General features: G+C 40.7%; 1 protein-coding gene across 2 annotated transcripts in view; it reads right to left on the reverse strand.

Moving 5' to 3' along the window:
• Window positions 1-10,693: 10,693 nt before the first annotated feature.
• Window positions 10,694-16,667, reverse strand: part of epc1b (enhancer of polycomb homolog 1 b) — a 48,988-nt gene continuing 43,014 nt past the window's right edge. For both annotated transcript variants that reach the window (XM_080439231.1, XM_080439230.1), the window contains 4 exons: window positions 15,552-15,670; window positions 14,788-14,929; window positions 13,337-13,718; window positions 10,694-12,678 (listed from right to left, as the gene is read on the reverse strand). In XM_080439231.1, the coding sequence (XP_080295357.1) occupies window positions 12,606-12,678; window positions 13,337-13,718; window positions 14,788-14,929; window positions 15,552-15,670 (716 nt within the window). In that variant the 3' untranslated portion in view covers window positions 10,694-12,605. The remainder of the gene's footprint in view (window positions 12,679-13,336; window positions 13,719-14,787; window positions 14,930-15,551; window positions 15,671-16,667) is intronic.

Raw genomic sequence — 16,667 nt, forward strand, 5'->3', positions numbered from 1 at the left:
CTGTTTAAAGGCCGGCCAATAGGAAGACAGAGGGGGCGGAGCTTCAGAAAGTACAGCTCGTCCCTATTGGTGGTCTTAGTCCACATACCAAATTTGTACTCGGTAGCAGGCTGCGAACCGAAGTTAGGACTGTTTAAAGCCCAGCCAATAGGAATTGTAGATCGGCTATTCTCACTTCCTGTTTGGCGTTGAAGTTTGACGCTTTGCCACGGTCACGCCGTTTTACGAAAACTCTAGCTTTTGATAACTTTTCATCGTTAACGTCTTTTGTGTACTCTGAGCGAATTTGAGGCGGATCCGATAATCCGCCTGGGAGGAGTTCGTTAAAGCACAACCCGTGAAAATGGCGTGAAATACACAAAAACGCCACTATCAATTCAAAATGGCCGACTTCCTCTTTGGTTTTGGTCATGGCTCCAAGAGACTTTTTCGTAAGTTGGGACATGATACAGGTGTGTAACGATTCTTATACATGTAGGTGAAACCGTATTGTCGGGCTTGAAGCACAAAGTTTTGTAGGGGGCGCTATTGAGCCATTAGGCCACGCCCCTTTTTGAGACGATTTAAATACGTAAACTTTCGCCACTGGTAATGTGTGCGCAAAGTTGCGTAACTTTTGGAGTACGTATTGCCCCTCAAAAACGCGATTCATTTGAGAGAATAATAATAATAATAATCATTGCAGTTTCAATAGGGCTTCGCACAACTGTGCAGTGCTCGGGCCCTAATAAGCCTTAATAAATACTTGGGCTGTGTTACAGCTTTAGAGTGACTTACAGTGTTACTAGTGTTGAATGTCCACAGTGGAAACAAGCCTTTGGCTTTTTTTGTGTCATCCATTTGGTGTGTCATTTAACCCATTGCACTGCGGCAGAGGTGGTTTAACATTTTCATTAAAGAATTTATTATAATAATTTTAAGAATACATGAAAAGAGTTGGGTGGGGGGGGGGGTGGACACAAAAGCCAGAGTAGACGTTAAAATTACCCCAGAAGTGGTTTAAAGTTAAATATCCCTTTAGGTTGTTGTTCCTCTGTGCAAGGCACTTCATCCCAACAGGCTGTGCAGCAGTGCATCTGTTGGACAGGCACAGTGATGTCTTCTTGACATGGAGACAAGCAGCAGAAGTTGACTGAGCCTTTGAAGAGCTCCCATGGTGATTCTGTAGCAGTGAACAAAAACCAGACATGTACATTCATGCCTTCACAATAGTGCGTGCACCCTCGCGCGCACACACACACACACACACACACACACACACACACACACACACACACACACACACACACACACTTATAAAAAAAGCAAACGCACAATCTCAAACCAACACTACAACACACACACTCTCATTCTGTCATTGAGCAAGCTTATAGATCAATCAATTCTCTCTCACACACACACAGAAAAACAAACGCACAAAAACACACTCTCAAACAAACATTACAAAACACACACACTCTCATTCTGTCATTGAGCAAGCTTATAGACCAATCAATTCAATTCTCACACACACACACACACACACACACACACACACACACACACACACACACACACGCACGCACACAGCAATCTTGTAACCAATAATCCTGCCTTCATTCACTTCCCCTCCAGGGAACAGGGGGGTACATAAGCCCTACACGTACTCCTTGTGTTGAGAACCAAAGCGTGTGGGTGGCTATGAAATTAAGATTCCCTTGGACAATTCACCACAGCGTTGCTTTTGCTGGGTGCTTTTTTTTGCTGACACAATGGAAACCTGTAATTGTTTTGAGTCCCGTGCCAAAGTAGCTCTGATATGAAGTCTGTTTTTTTTTACACTGGTGGTGATTTGAACAAAAAACGAGACTAAACAAAAAAGGGCTAAATGTACACCGTGTACTGAATTGAAAGCTACTGTGAGCTACTGTACTGGGTCTTTGTGAGTGTGAAAATGGAATCTTGGCAAATCCAAGGTTGTCGCTGATGGAACTGACAAAGCTTTGCAATCTCTGTCACTGTTGAATATAGTATGTAGATAGACATGTTTCACAATGATCACGTTTCAGTAAATACATTATTTTTGTAGAAGGATACTATCCTTAACCCATTAAAACCGGGAAAGCATCTGTGTCATTTTAGATTTTAGCTATAAAAATATAGCACATTGGTTTGCTATTCAAAAATAGCAGATATACAAGCTCATAACGCGCCACTTAGTGCCGTGCTACGAGCTTGTAGATCTGCTATTTGTGAAAATCTTTGAATATATATATATTTTTAAAGTGAACATCTTTATCTCAAATCTTTGCTTCTGGAGGTCCCTGGCACAAAATATTTTTGAGATGGGGGTTGGCGGCCAAATACATTTGACATGAAAAAGTTTTGAGCACCACTGATGGCAACATACGTTTTTCTGAAAACCAGAGGACCATATTTTCAGAATAGGCCTCAGGTCTTAATCTGGCCTAAACATTAGTTAACACTGGCGTCTTTGATACATTCTCAGCAGCTAGTCGTGGCTATAGCTCATCAATAACAAACTTGTTTCTGTTGCCACCCCGCTCTGACCCCTCTGATGCATTGTCCGAATAAGCTGTTCAACAAATAGGAAAACAAATTAGAGAAAAGGGTCGCATTCAGAAACAAAATCAATCATTGTTCCATATGCCTCACAAGATGGCACAGACTTTTCGCAAATCCAGCCTTCATCATTGTCTTTTGACACCCGCCGTCTCTTCCCACAATGTCCCCTTCTCCTTTTTCCATGTCTCCCCGGAGACCTTCCTCACCTGGGAAGTATGTGCACCTCAATGTGACACTATGCAAAGTATACATGATGTGAACATGCATGGTACACACACGCGAGTTGTCTCTTTTCCTCTCCCTGTAGAAAGTCAAGTTGAAGGAAAGACAGAGAGAAGTCGACAGATGAGAGAGCCTGCCTTCATCAGAGAAAGAGGAGCACCTTTGTATTTCTGTCTGTCTGCTCACAGGAATCCTGCTCTACTATGGCGCACGCACGCACGCACGCACGCACGCACGCACGCACGCACGCACACACACACACACACACACACACACACACACACACACACACACACACACACACACACACACACACACACACACACACACACACACACACACACACACACACACACACACACACACACACACACACACACACACACACACACCTTGCCATGCCTGGGTGGCTTCAATAGAGCAGTGTGTGCATACTTTTATTCTTTACTTTTCCACAATGAGAAAATTAGCCAATTTCACATTGAGTGAGTGTGTGTGTGTCTGTCTAAAAAGTTTTGAAAGTCAATGTTAAGCGTGTCTGTGGGGTTTTATAAAGAATATTGAACCAATGAAAAGTATTAACAAGAGCTTGTGACTAAATAATGACTGCTGAATGCACCATAGAGCGCTGGTTCTAAACGTGGGGTCCGGTGGAGCACCAGGGGTCCAAAATGTACCATTAAGGGTCTGTACACTCTGTGTCTGTCAGTCTGTGTGTGAGTGCATGTCAATGCATGCGGATGTGTGGTTTTGTTTTCAAATCGTGTGTGTGTGTGTGTGTGTGTATCGGGCGTGTACAAATCTTTCCAAGAGGCCTCTTAAAAAGGCAGCTGCACACTCTGACCTCTGCGTCGTAAAGGGAGAGACAGAAAGGCTCTGTTGTGTGGTAAACAGGAGAGCTGTGTGTCTGTCTGTCTGAACCTAGCTGGTTGCTAGGCGTCACTGGTCTCACATCGTCTCTCTGTCTGTCTGTCTGTCTGTCTGTCTGCGGAATTGATTAATAGTCACGGTCAGACGTATTGACAGGTGCACTGCACAGTGCACACTGTCTCATTCAGTGGTGGAAAGTATCTAAGTACACATTTTACTCAAGTACTGTACTTAAGCACCATTTTGAGATACTTTCACTTTACTCAAGTATGTCCATGCAAGGCGTTGTGAACTTGTAGATCGTCTATTTTGTTATAGTTTGACACATTTTGAGAGAGAAGTAGTTAAATAGGCCATTCATAATGAGTACTTTTCCATTCCGCTCATCCAGGTTGTGTTGGCTGTCTAGGTGAGGTACAATGGATGGATTCTTTTCAAAATATAACACATTTTAACATGAACATTACATAAATTGAATATAATTGAAAAGGAGATGTTTGGAGTCTTTAAAAGGTTGGCATATGTATTGTATTGCTTGTTTGTTCATTGTCCAAGACGTATGTGGGAGTACACCGGCTTCAGCATGACTCAAGCTTAAATTGAGTGCTCTTCTTTTATAACAGTAAAGAAATATAGATTTTTAAATTATTTTTAAAACATGACTGCAATAAACAAGTCAAAACATTTAGGAGAAAACTCTAATACAGAACCAAGCCATCTCACAATCACCAACAACACCATGGCAAACTTCAACGTCTCGTTTCCTTCAGGAGTTTAGACACCTCGTCTGTATGCCGTTAAAAGTGCTCCAGGTTTGACTTTGATCATTTCCGTCGAAATGAAAAGCAGATACAGCGTGAGCCGTGGTGACACAGGCTGGAGCGGGGGGTGGGGAGGTGGGTGTTTGGAGAGAAACACCCCATACATACTGACAACTCCGTACATCTGATGTGTGTAGGACAGCATCATGAGGTCTTTGATTTGACGCCAGATTGCAAGTTTATTCCCCCTCTTGTTCTCATCTCATTAATAAAGCCCTAAACGTCCGGCACATGTACGTGACGGTATATATACATGCATGTACACTGAACAGATGTTCATTTGTTAGAGGCTGTATATAGGGGACAGATTATGGCTATCTCTCCGCACTATTGTTCTGCACTGGTAGAACAACAGTGTTGTGGTACTCGGGGGGAGATGCTTACACTCCCCAAAGTACCCGTCATGGAAAAAGGGCTTAACCACTTTAAAACCCATATAATGTTGAGCTCAACAATGTATGGGGTTTAAGTGGGTCCCTCAGGGCTCTATACTAGTAGCTTTTCTGTTTTCGCTCTACATTAAATGTATTCGTTGAAAATAGCCGATCTACAAGCTTGCAATGCATCACAACGCGACGCATTGTAAGCTTGTAGATCTGATATTTTCTGCGAATGTTTTCCCCAGAATACGGATGCTGGGGTTTATAGCGAGCGACTGCCAGGTCTTGTCAGAAACTGCTGTCCTACCAGTTAAATGTACCAAAAGGAGATAATGACCTTCCATACAAGATTTGTATGTTGTGAAAATGTGAAATGAAAAATATTCAAAAATGTTCACATTTGAAAATTGCAGATGTACAAGCTCACAGCGTGTGTTTGTGACGCATTGTGAGCTTGTAAATAGGCTATTTTCTAATAGCATCAACCCCTGGAACCCCCTCATGGACCCCTGGGGATCCCTGGACCCCACTTTGAGAAGCACTGGAATAGATGCCAAAGGTGAACATGTATTTACAGTGCTGACCTGAACACATAACCACTTAATGCCTACACTTTATCGTATGACAACTAGTGAAAATACTAGATTTACAAGCTCACAATGCGACTGAACATTTTTGCCTGCGACACATACCAAAAATGAGCAATCTTGTCCTCAGTGCTAGAAGCCAATACCATAACACATAAAGGTATGTCGACTTTATAAGTCTAAAATACTTTCCTATTGTAGGAAAGTCATTTGTTCATCACTTAATCTCTATTCTTGTTTGTAAATATATAAACAACAGAACCTTTCTTAAGCCAATTACTAAATAAACAACACATACGTATATCCCCAAATGAAATTTCCTCCAGTTGGTTTGGTCCAGTGCCACAGGCAATGATGTCACCAATCTTATAAGTTGAGAAATGCTGGGTGGCGCCCTCCCAAATATTTGTCCTGCATATGAACAATGAACAAAGAACAAACACATGATTAATGCTTAAATCTGCAACCAATTTACCAATAAAGATAACTGAAATTAAACCATGCTTGTATTTGCTCTTCAATAAAATTGAGATTAAACAACGCTTATGTGTTTGCTTATAAAGCTGCAATACGTAACTTTTAAGTCAGCATTTGAACCCCGGTCTCTCGCACGAGAGACCACATTTCTACAGTACGACTCTTTCAAGAATGGATCTGTACTTGTTCTTGTGAGCTTGAGGCAGGGGTCATCAATGTGTCTGTGGCAAGACTTGTCTCCATGTTTGTGGCCAAGTAAATGATACAAAATTAAATAAAGATACGTATATATTTTATTTTTTTCATTTTTCCCCATTGTTCTTATTTGTTCGTGTAATGTGTGATGAAAACACTCATGTACAGATAAGACAAGATTATTTAAATCCCAAACACAGAATAGACTTGGACCAAGCTTCATTGATAGTTGATACATGTATACAGTCTCCACATTTTCTTCAGAAGAGGTAGCACACCGATTTATGTAGTTAATGCAGAAATAGGCTACTGTCATTTTGAAATGAAATAGACACAATGGCACATTAGAAGGCCAATACATTTTGGGCTAGGTCTAAGCCCATGTGTTTCTGGTAATATGATAGACTGATCATTTTGTACGTCCATGGCAAAACATAAGTTTGACAGAAATTTCAAGCCGGCATGGTGATGACTGATGACCCCTGGCCCGAGGAAGTAAGTACACTAGCTTACTTGTCAACCAGTAATTGTCCTAACAAACACCATGCAGGGTCTACATTTCTCAATGTAAGAGTAGGGAGACGAGACCACCTCTAATCACTGCAGGTGTACTAGTTATAGTGTATTAACGTAGGCCTACTACTGTACCATGCAGTTTGGTTAAAATAACATTTTATTCATTAAAGTAAGTTCCCAAGTAGGCTATTAGCTCTAAACATAAGATAGTCTATGCTTGTTGGAAACTGCAATTAAAGGTGACAAACCTGGCTAGTATGTGAAGCTATGTTACAGATGCATCGATAAAGTAAAAGCAAAACAAAGGCAAAGCATAGCATGTTTGTTTGAGTTTATTGTTGACAAAACAATTCTGTTGTAGGCTAGCATGAATTGAAAGCATGTACATTCATGGGACTTTGTCACAGAAATGTGCACAATTATACAGTAGACATGTAGGGAGGCTATTTTTGGCACATGATTCCGTTGAATGATTCAAAATGATTCAAGACATAAAAATAATTATATCATCCTGAAATGTCTGTGAGGCAATAAATAAGAATTACTTACAGCTGTGTGTTCTGTTCTGCTGCTGTCCATAACATTTTCTATTTCCATTCATGCAAACAGCTGAGCTAGCACTAGACTAGGGTGAAATGTTCAGTGGTGGAAAAAGTACTCACATTTTCTACTTAAAGTATAAATACGGCAATGTAGAAATACTCAGTAAAAGTCCGGAATCCAAAATGTAGAAGTACAAAAGTATTGGTATCAAAATGTACTTAAAGTACCAAAAGTAGAAAGTACTCATTATGCAGAATGTTCCATTTCACAAGTTTTCAAATGTATAAAAATATTTTTTAAATATCAGATCGACAAGCTCACAATGCTTCGCAACGCAACGCATTGTGAGCTTTTGGATCAGCTATTTTCAAATGGCCAAAATGTATATGGGGGCTGATGTTTTGTAATAATAATTCAAATCTACAAAGTAACTAGTAACTAAAGTTTTCAAATAATTGTAGTGGAGTAAAAGTACAATATTTGGCTCTGAGATGTACAGTAGTGGAGTAGTAAGAGTAAAAGAACAGAAAATTGTTAATACTCCAGTAAAGTAAAAATACCTCAAAATTGTACTTAAGTACAGTGCTTGAGTAAATGTACTTAGTTACTTTGCACCACTGGAAATATTAAGAGGACTCCAGCAGGGGACCTGGGGCTGACAGGGACCCTCAAAGCAAAGGGTGTCATCATGAGGTTCTGTGGGTCCAGTGTTGTCCAATGGCAGTTCCCAGAGTTCCAAGTGGCGCCCACTGGTGGCAAACATTTTGGTGAGACCAGAGCAGAGGTTCTCGAACATTTTCATGTCAAGGACCACAAAATTTATATTTATCCACAGAGCCCCATCTGAAAATATGTTGTGCCAGGGACCCCCATACAAGATTTGTTTTGTTCTTTGTCCAAAGAAGCTCATCTTTAAAAATGATTTTTTTATAGCAGATCTACAAGCTCCATTGTGTTAGTCACATGCATGACACATTATTTTAAGGGCAACAGGCCAGGGCATGTCATATACAATTCTGTAGGTAAAGATTCTGTGTGCATTTTAATGGATTGTAATTCCATGTATTGAATAGATTCAGTCAATACATTGAATGAAGTTGTTCAATGTTTGGATGACGTGGGTTATTCAAGGTTGCTTTTATGCTCATTCTAACACGGATACAGTGGTGGAAGAAGTAGATTTTTTTTTACTTCAGTAGAAGTAGCAATAACACAATGTAGCAATACTCTGTTACAAGTAATAGTCCCGTTTTCAAATTTTGACTTAGTACAAAAGCATCGACAAAGGAAAATAACTCAACATTTTCAATTGAAGATCAGTGGTTAATGCATGTTTTGTCTGCAATTAACTAGTAACTAAAGCCGTCACACAATTGTAGTGGAGTAAAAAGTTCAATATTTGTCTCTTAGAAGTTGTGGAGTAGAAGTATAATGTATTGAAAAATGAAAATACTCAAGTAAAAGCACCTCAAACTTTTACTCAGGAGTACAGTTACTTATTGAGTAAATATACTTTACTTTCCACCACTAGATGGAAACACCTACATTCCTCAGGTCACATGCACTCAACTGCAAAGTCCAGGCAGTGTTTCAGTCAATGAAAAGAAGAATCTTTTCAGCCTTAACACACTGTGCAAGGTCATGCTGCTATAGCAACACTGTTGCACTTGCAGAGCTCTTGTCTTGTCAGTGAGGTCCTTTTGTGTTCGCTGTCCCTAACTCACTGAGATTTCATCACTTTCTTGTTGATAACACTTTTCTTTTAAAAAAAAAGTACAGATTTGAGCTGGTTAGTAATTTTGAAAACCTACTTTGCATGAACAGCTGCAGCAGCACTGTATACAGGTGAAAACTGAAGGTGAGTGAGTCTGAAGGTGTTGGGGTTGACCTGTTCGGCGAGTGGTTCCAAACATGGGGTCCGGGGACGCCAAATCACAGGGGGCGCATGAGGCATTGTCTGTGTGGAGGTAGTCAACATTTTTAAACATGCATCACAAAATCATACCTTGAATTTTTATATTGTCAAAAATAGTATTTAAAAAAATGTCTAAGGTTCATGTGGTCAAGTCTCCAATGAAAGATACACATCCTACTAACAACTATTGTTTACCCGTTTTTATTAGTGAAAGTTAGTGATAGTTTTATTTTAGTGAAACTTTGCTACGGCATCCCTTTTTCCTCATCCCTATGCTTCAGACCACTGGAAGCAGGCGGTGAAAGCTGTAGCCAGATTCATTACTCACAGACAACTTGACATGTTAAATTCTTATTAAAACTGAGAATTTCAATACACTGTCATCCCCCTGACCCCACGTCTCACTGGACTTCAGCATCAGTCCACATCCCAATAAGATCTGATACGAAGCTGAGCAGAGGCAATATTTCTCTGGGAGCAAACTCTGTTCCAGTCAATTATTTTCCACCCTTCTACCAAATGTCCTTTTTAGACTAATCTAAATTTACATTTAAATGTTGTCCCATATCCCCCTCCCACCCTAATTTGTTTACCTCTCAACTATTCCTAACCGGCTGCCTTGAAAAGACACCTATTCTCTCAGGCTTATGGCAAATAGTTGTTTTGTTTGTTCATTGTTTGTGATGTAAAGCCTCCTTGGGTTCATGAAAAGCGCTAAACAAATTCAAGCCATCATTGCCCCCTCTAGGCAAGCAAAAAGGTATTTTCTGAGATTAACAGTTCGATGCTGAAAGCAATGAGTCGACTTCATGTTTCAATGCAGCAATCTACCTGCCTCTCATTGCAAATTGACTCTAAATGGTGATTTGGGGTACAAAGACCTTTGAGCATCTTAATTCTCGTTTACATGTAAAACTAAATGAAACATACCTCGTTTTTAATGGCTCAGATACATTCCGTTTTGCCAGGAAAGTTGAACTTCATGGATTTCCTGTAGTACATGTCTGCAGCATTCTAGCTGCTGGTTGTTCCGTTGTGGTTGAGATTTAAGGTCATCGTAAAGCAGCTGTCAATTTCTTTCATGCAATTTATTTTCATAGTCTATTACTGAACTACTTGTTAGGCAGTACACATTAATAAATGCCGTTATCTTCCCTCGCTCCTCATGTATTGATTGTCCAGAATTTGGGTTCCATGAGTATAATTTATCGCTGACATGAAACTTAACCCCCGCCATGAATAGCCAAAATTATAAACACACTGTATGATGGTATATTTACAAACAGAAAAACTTAAGTCCTTGGGTTATTTTGGTTTGAACACAGCAAATAGTTGAATCCTCTGTAAATACTGTAAGTTATTGACAGAGTAACTAGAAGCAATGTTTTGTTTAGGTATTATTCAGCATCACTTCAGAGTCCAGTGCAGACTGGAGCCACAGCAACACTTTCATCCTCTGAAAAAGGAGTACATCCTTGGACAAAATCACTGAGAGAAGTGCCAAAGACGCCATGCAATCATACTCATCCTTCATGGAAGGTAAACATGGATGTACAGGACAAGAACATACACCAAAGAAAAACCAGACATGCTAGTCAAAAACAAATAATGCCCTGGATTTTTATTCGTTTAGTGAGAATTCTCCATGATTTGTGTATACGTGTGTGGGGGGAGGGGGATTCTACAAAATGAAATATAAAATAAAGATAACTTAAGCTTAATTTATACTCCATCAACAAGGGTGTCGCTTGGCAAAAATAACCATCCACACGCCAACAACGCGCCACGACTACGGAGCATGAATTAGTCTTAAGTGGTGAATCAGGTAGGCCATTGGAACGGGCATTCAGATTGTGGTACAGACAAAGAGAAAGTACAAGTAGCCTTGTTCAATACCCACCTCTTCACAGAAGAGAGCTCATTTGTGTATAAATATATACTTATATATTTCTTATTTTCCAAAGAAGGCACCTGATAACTTGTGGTTCATGACCTCACAGCCTTCTGGAGACTTCTAGAAGCAACGAGGATAAGAACAAAACAAAAACAAAAACATCTTTAGCTCATGGTTTTCCCTCCCCTCCACATCTTATTCATTGTCCTTCTTGTACTACTTTATAAACTGGAATGATGACTCATGTCACAAAAGACACTGAATTTTCCTTCCTTAATGGCCTTTCTTTTCCCGCATTTTAGATCAACAAGTAACAAAAGAATGAAGAGGAACATACGGTAAGAAGGGAAGACTCACAAAATCAACGGGATGAGGTGATTATCTTTTCAGAATAACAATAAATAATATTAGGTCCAATGGTGGTCAGAAAAAATAATCATAAAAGCAGCATTAACCAACAAATAAAATAAAAAAATATATAGTGCTTAAGATAACGTAGAAGGAGCAATGACAGGGGAAAAAAAATAAATGCATCTCCATTTCTTTGTTACTCGTCTCTGGAATAAATTATGAATGGTAAAATATGATGGGAAGTGATGAACCCACTGACAAACTGATGCTTACACCACAAAACCTGAAGAACACTTACTTCCTTCCCACTCAGTATGATCGCATGTCACCACTTATTCCACACACACACCGCGATAAGTATAAACGCATGTCACCACTGATTCAACACACACACACACACACACACACACACACACCGATAAGGAACGACCACAAACGAGCAGCGTTCACACAACTTGCTTTTGAAACTTCAACCTCCGCGGGTGGTCATGGCAAAAAAAAAAAAAAAACTGAAAGACAAAGTTCATATCTGGAAAACAGACTACAGGACCACACCACAGGAATCAATGGGTGTACAGTGTACAACAAAAATATGATGTAAAGAAGAATTAAACAGGGGGGTTTGGAGGGTGTGTGGGGGTGTTGTACAATAAATAGACCCAACAGCAGGTTTCTGCACCATGCACGTTGATGACATACATTAGTTTGTTTGTTTTGTGGTTACAACTCTCACACTTGCACCAGTTGCAGTTTGTCGATTTGTCTTTTTAATTCATTTTCTTTTGTCGTCTTTTTTTTTTTTTTTCATATATCCCGAGTGCAAAACATCACAAATGAACAATTCTGTATTCAAGTAATGTTATTTACAAGAACAGGGAAAGGGAAGGGACAGTAGGGGGGTATTACAAATATGCAGTACTGTACATATAATTGCCATATTCATAATTTACAGATGATCTCTCTCATTTAACAGTAACAAATAGGAAAATGAAAAAAAAGAGAAACAAACAAAAAAGCAAAAACAATGTACGAGACGAGCATTGCAATTAAGTCCCAAGAACAGTTGCCATGGAAACAGCGTGCCGTAGCGCATTCCGCCCGCTGCTTGCATTCACGGCTTAATTTTTTTTCTCTCTAGACGATGCATAGCACCTAAAAACAATGGAAGTTATGTTTTCCTCCCTGCTTCGAGTGTGCCAACACACACACACACACACACACACACACACACACACATACATACAAACATACACGCAAGGACACATAGTGCTACGTGACTTCCATGGCCACTGTGTTGTCCGATAGACTGTTTAGTGCTGGCTTGTCTTGATCGTGATTCTCCCTGGGGACAATTAACGAGGAGAAAAAACAAATCAATTATCCTCGAGACAGGACTTAACGAGCAATTAACTTACAACAATTCTACTCCTGGCTTTATAATCGCTTGGTGAGGTCGACAGTATTTTCGTTTTCAGAGCAGTCATTAAGGGCAATACAAATGCTGTAGATTTTTAGTTGATTACAGTGTACTTAATAATTTTGGTGAGCATGCAAAGTACTGTAGAATAAGAACAAGTAGGGGTGCAATTGTTAATCAAACAAATCAATTCATTTGATTGTATATCGATTGTAATTAATAATAGATTTAGGACAGAACTGAAATTTCCCTTTACTTCAAAACATTTTAAATAGCGAAAATAGCTGATCTACAAGCTCATAAGCTGTGAGCTTATAGATCTGCTATTTTTGTGTGAGACACTGTTGTACGATCAAGTATAAACTAGGTCCAAGTGGTTAATAAAATAGTTTATTTGATTATAAAACAAAAATGTTCACGTCGATTCGTTGAAAAAAAATCAAAGACAAAACCAATTACCTTTTTTGACACTCCCGATCAAAAAACGTAATCAACGGAATAATCACTAAGAAAATACTTGATAGTTGCAGCCCTAGATCCATGCACATCGAATGATAATCCCTCACACACACACAAAACTCACCTGGGCACCATATCCAGGGGCGGAGCAGAGGCCGTGGAGGCCATCTTCGGCTTCTGGCAGTTGGCGGTCACCGTGGCGGCGCTCGCCGTGGCAGCAGCAGCAGCAGCGGCGGCGGCCGCCAGCTTCAGGGCCGAGGAGGAGACGGCAGCGCTCAGCGTGCGCGGGGCGTGCACGCGCTTGGCGGCGGGCATGCCCAGACGCAGGCTGCTGCTGTTGGTGGTGGGGTTTCCCAGTAGGACCTGAGTGGGGTTGGTGTTGTGGGAGTTGGGGTGCGTGGTGGTGCCGTTTTTGTTGTTACTGGTGGCGGTGGGGTGGAGGAACCCTGGGGTGGTGTTGGGACATGGGGACGCTGTGCTTGGGAGGTGCAAGCCCTTGTAGACACCTGGTTGAGAGATGGATGGATGGCAGGGTGAATTGTTTTGGCAGGGTTAAGACATTAGAAATGAGGAGGCATGGGACAGTAACGTCTTGACAGAGTAACACAGGCGTTGGGATTTGGGGCATACAGCGCTCTCACGTCATAGCTGATCTTAGTATTGCGCTTGCCAGACGATTGGAGATCTCCATCTACTGATCGTCTGGGCCCCAAGAGTTCAAAACTTTATCACTATCCGAGTGGATCAGATTTGGATTGTGGGTGTTAATTTCATTAATCAAACTTTATTGACAATGTTTGCCGAGATAATTCTATGATCACAGATCGGATATCAAAGTGATCCCAATGCGTTTTTTCGGTTTTGGACTACCTAATCTCCAAATCTGATCCACTCGGATAGTGATGAAATGTTTTCAACTGTTGGGCCCCTGGGGACTTCTAAATGCAAGGTAGTTGCTAGAATGGCAGGAAGATCAGCGGCTAAAAAAGGAAGCTATGCCTACTGCTTTCAAAACCAATCATATCACTGAGACAATATGAATGTGCACTCTAAAAACTTTGGATTGGTTTTGCGATGCAGATTCTTTTTCCAACTCAAATTGTTTCCAACCAATTTAACAATGCAAGCTGAGACTGTCCTCGGTCTCTAGTTGAGCCAAGTGTTTAGAGACTGACTGAGCGAAGTGTTTAGAGACTGACTGAGCGAAGTGTTTAGAGACTGACATGCGAGTCCAAGCTGCCCTTAGCAGAATAAAAGAAAACGTTACTATTTCTTCCCTCCCAACAGTGTTGCCAGATTCTGTGAGAGAAACAAGCAACCAGGTCTAGGAAAACCAGCCCAAAATAAGCGACTATGGGCCACATGAGTACTTTAACAAGTACATCAGCAATTTGAAAATAGCAGATCTACAAGCTCGCAACGCGTCGCGATGCGACGCGTTGTGAGCTTGTAGATCGGCTATTTTCAAATAAAGTCTTGCGGGGAAATTATAATAAGCAGATCTGGCAACCCTGCCTCCTAATAACAGGTTTTCTTGTCTGTACTAGCAGACAAGCACTAGCTGTGCTGTGGTACCTGAGGGCGACAGGATACCGTTGACGCATCCTCCCAGGCCCAGATCCTCCTTGGTCTTGAGGGCCAGCAGTTGATCAGTCGACACCAGGGCCGACGCGGCGAACTGGGCGCTGGCCTGGTCCAATGTGTTTGTCACCCGACCCTGAAGCACGAGAGGGACAGAGACCGTAACCCATTAAGACCTGAAGACGATTCTACAAAATGTCTTCTAAATCCTAACAGTTTTCTGAAAAAACATATGTTTCTATATCAGTGGTTCTCAAACTTTTTCATGTCAAGGACCCCCAAAATGATATGTATTTGGCCGCCGACCCCCATCTCAAAATATGTTGTTCCAGGGACCCCCAGAAGCAAAGAATAGTTAAAAATGTTCGCTTTAAACAATATATATATATTCAAAGATTTGCACACATTTTCATGACGCACTATGGGCTTGTAGATCTGCTATTTTTGAATAGCCAAAGTGTAAAATAATGCTTTTTTTTTATCTCAAATGAAAAAGTGACACAGGTCTTAATGCTCCTGTATAACTCCTGTATGGCGGGAAAACGACTCGCAACACTAGTTTAGACCAAAGAAAATAAAGATGAGGGGGAAGGTAAAAGGTCAGACTAGAGAGATGCTTCAGAGAAGGTTGAGAGACAGGCGGAGGGTATGAAAAGGATGACATGAGATTTGGTGCATTGCTCTCAAACACATCAGAAAAATAAAAAACTAGTATAAAAACTAGTAATAGGTGTGTGTGTGCGTGCCTTGCGACTGACCTGTGTGCTGTTGGCAGTGTTGCTGCTGGCTGTGTGTTGCTGCTGAATCTGTTCCAGCTGTTGTCTCTGCATCTGGGCCAGCTGATCCTGATGCTGCTGGTATTGTTCTGCTGTGACAACTGGGACACACACATTTAACGGCTCTTTAATGATCAACTCAGATATTCATTTAAGTCAGGAAGCGATCATGAACACATATCGTTGATGTCGGGCAGTTTTGTCGTTTTTTTTTTGTGTTTTTCCGCCAGAAGCTCAAAAGCGGAGCGACGCGTTTTTAGCTTGAAGATCTGCGACGATATACATATGAGAAGATGAGATAAACTGATGTTTTAAGTCAGTGATTCCCAAACATCATCATTTCAAGGACCCGCGAATGTATATGGATTTGACTGCAGACCCCCATCAGAAAGTATTTTGTACCAGTGATCCTACAATATTTGTGTGGTTAAAATATGTATATATTTCTTAATCTATTTTTCTAAACTTTAAGATTTATTTTAGAAAATAGCCCATGGATCTAGGTTTAAAGGCAGGGTAAGTGATTTTCAGGTCGGCATACCAATTTGATCCAATCAGAAGAGGGAACTCGCACAAGATGCAGGATAAACAAGTACATTTGGAAGTGATGACAAATGAGCAGACAAAATTGGAACTGGAACACTTAAATGGAACCTGATAAATGGGTACGCTCTCCTGATTGGCTGAAATTTGGCAACCCACCAGAACATGGAATTGATCATACTGGAGATAAATATTCTGTGACTACTTCAATAACAAAATGAACAGTGGGTGCACACAGCCAGAAATAAGTCTGGGAGTGAAAGAGTTAAACACTCTATAGTAATAATTGCAATCACAATATAGTGCTTTAACCTTTTAACAAAAATCCTAAATCCTAAATCCTGAACTAAGTTTTCTGAAAAACTACAAAAACAACAAAATTATGTTGCAATATACTGTACATAGCAACAACCCCAAAAGGGGTTCCCGTCCTGAAAGGTATAGTTACAAATAAGGGTTCCCGCCCTAAATGGGTTAAAGTAGTTGAACTGATTTTGATGACCCCGTGGAACCCCCCTCAAGGACCCCTGGGGGTCCCTGGACCCCACATCAAGA

Source organism: Gymnoscopelus braueri, assembly GCF_963280865.1.
Source record: "Gymnoscopelus braueri genome assembly, chromosome: 10".
Taxonomy (NCBI): domain Eukaryota; kingdom Metazoa; phylum Chordata; class Actinopteri; order Myctophiformes; family Myctophidae; genus Gymnoscopelus; species Gymnoscopelus braueri.